This window comes from Emys orbicularis, chromosome 11 (genome assembly GCF_028017835.1).
Source record: "Emys orbicularis isolate rEmyOrb1 chromosome 11, rEmyOrb1.hap1, whole genome shotgun sequence".
In the NCBI taxonomy this organism is placed as follows: Eukaryota; Metazoa; Chordata; order Testudines; family Emydidae; genus Emys; species Emys orbicularis.
The window spans coordinates 37210586-37217655 of record NC_088693.1 but is presented as its reverse complement, the minus strand read 5'-3'; the positions used below and the strand labels follow the sequence as shown (position 1 = coordinate 37217655).

Below are 7070 nucleotides of genomic sequence, written 5' to 3'. Positions count from 1 at the left end.
AACATGAAAATTTTAGATAACCATTTTGAAAAATGATGAATATTTTACAAAGAATGCGTAATAGTTGCATTTTGAGCACATCAAAACAAAAACAAGCTCAACATTTTGAATTTTTTTACAAAATTATTTTTGGATTTTTTTGACCATCTCCAACTATAATTAATATTTGAAATTTGAGTTGTTTTGATTGGACATTTAGGTCACCTCGATGAATGAGGATGTCTGTTACTATCAGATTTTAAGTGAGAATTGTCATGTTTACCAGGTGAAAATTCAATTTCCATGAATACTCTATACTATTTGTTTAAGTCTGTTTGTTCCAGTGAACATCCTGCAAGAATATTAACTGAAAGCACACTTGTGTGAAGGCAGTGAAAGCACATTGCTTTAATGATTCAAACAGAAAATATTTTTCAGTAATCTCCCTCCACTAGTATTCATAAAGGTTGGAGAGATGTGCTTCTGGGATCTATTGTCCTCTCATTATATGCACAGGCCTGAGACAGGAGTAGAGAAGAGCAAGTATGAGGAAGCAGGTTATGCTGTAGGAAGATAGGGTGACCAGATGAGAGGAAGAAAATATCGGGACACATTGGCGGGTGTGGGGGGGTGCTGCCTGCGGAGCAAAAACAAGCCGAGCACTGCCCAGCGGAGCAAAAAACAAAACAAAACAAAACAAAAACCAGTGCTGCCGGCGGAGCGAAATATTGGGACGGTCCCGATTTTATCAGGACGTCTGGTCACCCTATAGGAAAAGGCCAGGGAAGGAAAGGGAATCCTAAAGGGGAAAGGCATTTGTACCTAGAGGGGAAAATTTAAATTAAGTAGTCACATGTTTTGTAGTCTGAAGACCAAATTCTGCCCTGGGATCTGTGTGCCCAGCTCCCAGGCCCTGATTCAGGAAAGCACTTAAGAATGTACTTAACGTTTAAGAATGTTCTTGAGTCCCATTGACTTCAATTCCATACTTAAAGTTAAGTGTGTGCTTAAGGGCTGTCCTGAGTTGAGATGCTTTCCTGAATTGGGCCTCAGTGACTTCTTGGTTTAATAATGACTTCACTGGTAGCTCCACATATGAAACAAAGACTAGAATTTGGCTTATGTACATGTTGCTTCTAAATATTCTTGATTTTGCTGTGAGGATCTATTCTCCCCTTGAGAGATCCACATAACTGCTATTATACTTTCCTTCTGTTGCCCAAGAAAGAATTGACTGAGTATTTTTTGTGTTGTCCAAATTCTCCTCTGCTACACTGGTATAAATCTTGAGTAATTACATTTTCTGTAATGGGTGCACTGCGGTAAAAAGCAGAATTTAGCTCTAAGAAAGCAAAATGCTTTAAGTACCATATATTGTGTTTAATTTTAATGATATACTGAGTGATGTGGAGATGGTAAACTTGCTTCTAGTCAGTAAGACAGTAGGAAAGGATTGTTTTATTGATATTTTCCATTATTCAATAAAATTACATATTTGCTATGGCAGACACTATAATTTATGAAAATTCTATTGGTGATAATACTGTCTAGTCCAATAATACTGTACCAAAATAGTATTGCTGTTAGTGCGTATATATCTCTACGAGTCCTAAGTAGTACTAAGGAGATATGCTGCACTTGTTTTAAAAAGAAAATGTTAAAGTATTTTAAGTACCTTTATCCTGAATACACATTTGATTTGATTTTTAGTTTTTGTTGCACACATTTTCTTTGTCTTGTATTTCACACACAAATTATATTTCATTGTAAGATTATATTAGATAGGGCTCTTTTAGTCAGGGGGAGTTATGTGGTTTTATTATATAATCCACATAAATGCCACCTTTTGGGGGCATGTATTTTATCTTTGGGCAGGTTGTGTTGTTTCTAAGACCTACAGTATTTTGATTTTCAATGTTATATTCACACTTGTTTAAATTCTGCCTTTCTGCCAGTAATAAACTGATTTTTAAACTGCACATACTGTACAGTAAAATGTACATGCCAATACAGGTGTATAAAATCAGTGCAAAGATAGCACTCAAGCTGTAAATACACACACTTAGCATATTTTTTATATTTGTGTGTATATTTATGAATAGAGCCCTAAAAAAAGACACTTATAGCTTGTGAGGATGAGATAAAGATGTTAACATGATTCTTCATTTTTTAGGGCCAGACTCTCATCTCAGATGCATGGGCATGAATTGTTATGCAGCTCTGGTTAGCTACTACTGTTCTCATACCTACAGGTGCAAGAGCTTATTTTTTTTAATGTTGTTATAGGGAGCAATGACTCTGAGATTTGACGCTGGCCCCTGTAAGTTGCGTAATGTCTTTATGAATAGAGTCTGAAGGGTGCAAACCAGGAGTCAAGACAAGAATGCAAAATCAGTTATTAAAACCCTCCTCCAAGTTAATTTGCCTATAAATTATCCGATTCCTTGCTGCCCAAATAAAAAAAAAAAGTATTTACATCTGTAAAAATCTTAACATCTGAGATGCTTCTTGCTTGACATGTCATTCCAGATTCTGTGCATTTCTTCTGGAGTTATTTGATGCACTGTGATCACTCTGCGATATCTACACAAACTGTAGGCCATCTTCCAGTGATTGAAGCCACTGTTTTGGAAAGGGTGAATGCCAAGCTTCCGAAGACAGAGTCCCACGTACACATCTTCCAGATGAAGAAGTCTGGTATGGAGGGAGGTTTTGTAAATCAGTTCTGCTACATCAGCTGAAAAAATGTAGCCAGTGCCTGAACAGAATGGTGGATAATTGCTGTCAGGGTACAAATCTCTGGGCATGTACCATTTACTGCGGACATCTCTTATTGGTCCTCCATTGATGACATAACCAGTAAAGTACCTTCTCCTTGGCTTGGTGTTGGGTTTGAGCAATTTATAAATAAGGTTATCCATATTTACAAAAATATCACTGTCTGTCTTCATAACATACTTTGCTTTTGGACAAAATGTGGCTACCCACCTCATACCCATTAACGTTTTAAGAGTAAGGTTATGATAAGAGTCAATGAAGTCCTCAACAATAATGTCGTGAAAAATTTGACTTTCTTGCTCTACCATCTGATTTAATACAGGATCTGCATTCTTCCCAAGAAGGAAGAGAGTGGCAATTTTAATGCCTTTAAAGTTGTTTTCGTCTCCCCAAGTCTCTCGAATTGCTTGTCTTGCATCAAATTCTTTGTGAGTCGTGCTGATCAAAATGACTAGGAAAGGGATGCTCTTCTCACACTTATTAGGCTCATTTATAAGGAAATCAAATGAATGTGGATTTATAGGTCGAGTTCTTATATTACCAAAGGAGACATTTTTCCTGGCTATCGATATGGTATTGAAGTGTCTGTGGCCAGTGTAGGAAGAAGTAGGACGAGTTATACTTAAATACCAAAGAGCACTTGCCCAACAAACTACTGTCAGAACATATAAACATGAGACCTTTGAAGCCATTGTTTCTGTAGCTCCTCTATTCAGTATAGTGAATAAATAGCCCTCTTACCATTAGCATCTCTGTGTCCCGCAAAGGCAGCATATTATTAACAAACCTTAAAGTTCGATATAGAAAAATAACTGTGTAATTGTTCATGGATCTCAGATGGAGGATATTAACCCTGAAGATACTTTTTTCTTTCTTTCTTTGTATAGTAGCAGCTTCTATTTCTTGGTATTTTCATTTATCTCTGAAAAATATGAGAAAAAGATTTCCATTGCTATGTCATATATTCTCGAGGACAATTATTATGATAGAAGAGTTATCATTCTCCTGAATTTTATTTCATGAAGTCCTTTGATACAACACACTGTAGTGGAATATACCCCTCCTGGACGAACATGTTTATGATACATACAGGCTAATAATTCATCTTGTATTATATCCAATTGAAAAGACTGTTACTGTATTTTAGGTCATCAGTAAAATTTAAAAGGGATTTGCTGGGAATTTCTCTCCTTCTTTTGGACTACCACAATCTAGCATAATATTTTAAGATAAATTATAATGCATTTTACATTAAAATATAAGATAAATTATAAATTAAGTAAATGAAATATTAAAATATAAATATAAATAATAAATTAATATTTGCTTACAGTCTTCTTTAATAAGGCACACATGTCTTGTAGGACAGAATTAGTGGAGTATGGGTATGGATATCTACAAACCCAGTTTTAATACAAATTGTACTAATATGTGCCCTGGCAACAATTAAAATTAAATTAAGCAGGTTTGGACTAGAATCCTGTTCCTAAGCACAATAACCATAATAGGGAAGAATATGCTGTCATAAAACAACCCATAATAAATCAATGTAAAGATCTGAATACAAATATAGTAGAGACAATGGAGGAAGATGTGATTATAGTTCTTTTCTAAACAAACAGTGCAGTAGCTTTCTGCAGCATTGCTCTAGCTAATACTGTGCCTCATCTACTGTAAATATTGCCCCAGTATATGCTTATGGTGATTGTGTGAGACACTGTTATGGTAAATTTTTTTGAAAGGTTGCAAAATATTAATGCAAAAGTACACTTTTTTTTTTTAAAAAGTGCTGGTTTTGCTACTCAACAGACACATGTGCATATTTATTGGAGGGGAGAATTTTTCCTGCAACATAGGCTATTCTACAATTACAGGTGCATGTAGACTACAGACACTACACATGTAGCTACATGCCACAGGGAGGCAGGCTGCGTCCACACTTGTCACTGTGATGTGTAGCTACATGTCACAGGAAAAGACTTCAGCAGTGGAGACCTGCAGGAGCCTTTCTCTGCTGCTGCAGCCTTTCTTTGCTGTGTGTAGCTACACATAAGTGTAAACACAGCCTGCCTGCCTGTGGCGTGTAGCTACTTGTGTACTGTCTCCCCACTGCAGTGGGAAAAGACTCAGGCAGTGGGGAGACAGTGGGACACTAAACTGAAGGCACAGCTCTGGCATGTAGAGAGCTGTGTAGGGATATATACCTTAGGGCAGGGTTCTCAACCTTTTTTCTTTCTGAGGACTCCCTCAACATGCTAGAACAACTCCAGGGCCCAGCGGGGGGTGGGGGGGCTCGGGGCTCCGGGCCAAGGTGAGAATCCTTGGGCATAGGCGTGGTTTGACTTCAATTTTTTTGGGCAGGGGGCAAGGGCTGGCGGGGCTCTGGCCAGCTCTGCACAGCAGGGTCCAGGGAGGGAGCGCCACCTCCACCCTCTGACTCACCTCAGCAAGCCAGCCACCTATCTGGGGCTGTGTGCCGGTGGCTGCTCCCCCAGGGCTCTGCTGGGCTGGAGCCACCCGGGCAGCTCTGACTGGCTGCGTGAGCAGTCAAAGGAGGCTGGGAGCTGAGGAGCAGCCACAACCCTGGTGGGCACCAGCAGCAGATTAGGGGAATGCCATGGCCGCCACTCCATGGCACCGCCAGCCAGAGGAGCCGCTGCCCTAAACTGCCTGGCTCCGGCTTCCCGCCTAGGACCTGGCCAGAGGGCGAGGCCTGAGGGGGGCTGGGGGAGAGGAGGAGGGGGAGGAGTGGAGCTTCCCCAAGACTGCCCCACTCTGGGTAAGGCACTTCAGTTTGGGGGGCAACACCCTTGTGCCCCTTCAACTTGGCCCATGGGCTCAAGCTTTCTGCCTGCATTGTGATTTCAGCCCCGCTCTGCTCCTGGCGGCAGCTGGGGGGGAGAACTCAGGGTTTCAGCCCCATGCTGCTCCTGGCTGCAGCAGGAGGGAGCTCGGGGTTTCAGGCCTGCCCGGTCTCGGCTGCAGCTGGCGGGGGGAGGGGGAGAGCTCAGGGTTTCAGCCCCATGCTGCTCCTGGCTTCAGCCCCACAGGGTGAGGGGGCACCGGGACTTGGGGCTGAAACCCCGCACTGCTCCGCACTTCAGCCCCGCGGGGGGGCCCGGGGCTCAGGGCACCGGGTTTCAGCAGCGGGGCCCTACGGACCCCTGAAAGGCTCGCGGACCCCAATTGAGAATCGCTGCCCTAGGGCTCAGGCTTGTAGGGCACTCTACACTACTCTGCTCGCCTAAGCAGTGCTTCACCATCTACACTGCTAACTGGATGTGCAGTGACTGTACTCTATACATAAATGTAGATGTAGCCTCAGTGTTTTGAATGAATGTATCATAGAACACTGAATAAGTGCTGTTAACATTCATTTTGAGCAAAAGAACAGCTTTAATAGTGTCTATGCTCATTTTGGAGGCCCAGAAAGAAGGTTCTGGGAAAACTGGGATGGTTCCGGGGAAAATTGGGCTCATGTGCTACTGAATTCAAAATGTTGCCCTCTGATGCACAGGTGCAGCTGTGTTTGAAGTAAACTGAGGTTGTGTGCATATTAGTTGTGTGGCAATCCCCTTCCCCCCCCCCCCCCCCCCACCCCTCATGGACTTTCCTAAAAGAAGCAGATGGATACAGCAAAAATAAAGAGGAAAAATGTCACTATAACCCTATCTTCAGATTAGGAAATTTCTTTTAACCAGGAAGTGGAAACAAAGACCATATTGCCATGCCCTACAGCATTCTTGCTACAGAGTACACATGGGTAAGTGAAAGGTTAACAGAAGCCTGAGAGACCAATCAGCCCACCTGATTACACCTGGAAACTGTGTCAGACTCAATTTCTTATCAAACCCAGCTGGGGAGGAGGTAAAGGAAGGAACTCAGAGTGGGAGGAGAGACCCAGGAGAAGAGGGGTTTTGAGTTCCCTATCTAAGGGAAAGGAACTAGGAGGAAGTTACAGCAATAGAGCTAGCCCTGTGGTGGGCATAGAAACAGGGGCAAGGCCCCAGGGAGGTAGCCCTTTGGGTTGGCATTCTGAAAGAGGAACAAGGAGCTGGGGAGAACAGAGAAACTGAAAGCACAAACCCAGGGGGGCAGTGGCATGGAAAGCAGTGGCCTAAGATGTTTGTTTTATTTGGGGAGTTTGAGTTCTGCTGAGAGATGCTGGGCAGAAGCCCAGAAACCCCTGACTCTGAGAAGAGTGAGATTGAAGAGGAGCCCAGGAGGGCTGGAAGATTTCAAGTTGATGACTAGTACTGTGAAGGCCACAGTTTATTTGGGATACTGATACACCAGAAGGGGTGAGGATGTAC

At 42.3% G+C, this 7070-nt stretch overlaps 1 protein-coding gene across 1 annotated transcript; it reads right to left on the bottom strand.

The window, feature by feature from the left end:
- Positions 1-2468: 2468 nt before the first annotated feature.
- B3GALT1 (beta-1,3-galactosyltransferase 1) lies at positions 2469-3449 on the bottom strand. The gene has a single exon (XM_065413763.1). It carries the CDS (start codon positions 3447-3449, stop codon positions 2469-2471), a length of 981 nt encoding a protein of 326 aa, XP_065269835.1.
- Between the last annotated feature and the right edge of the window lie 3621 nt (positions 3450-7070).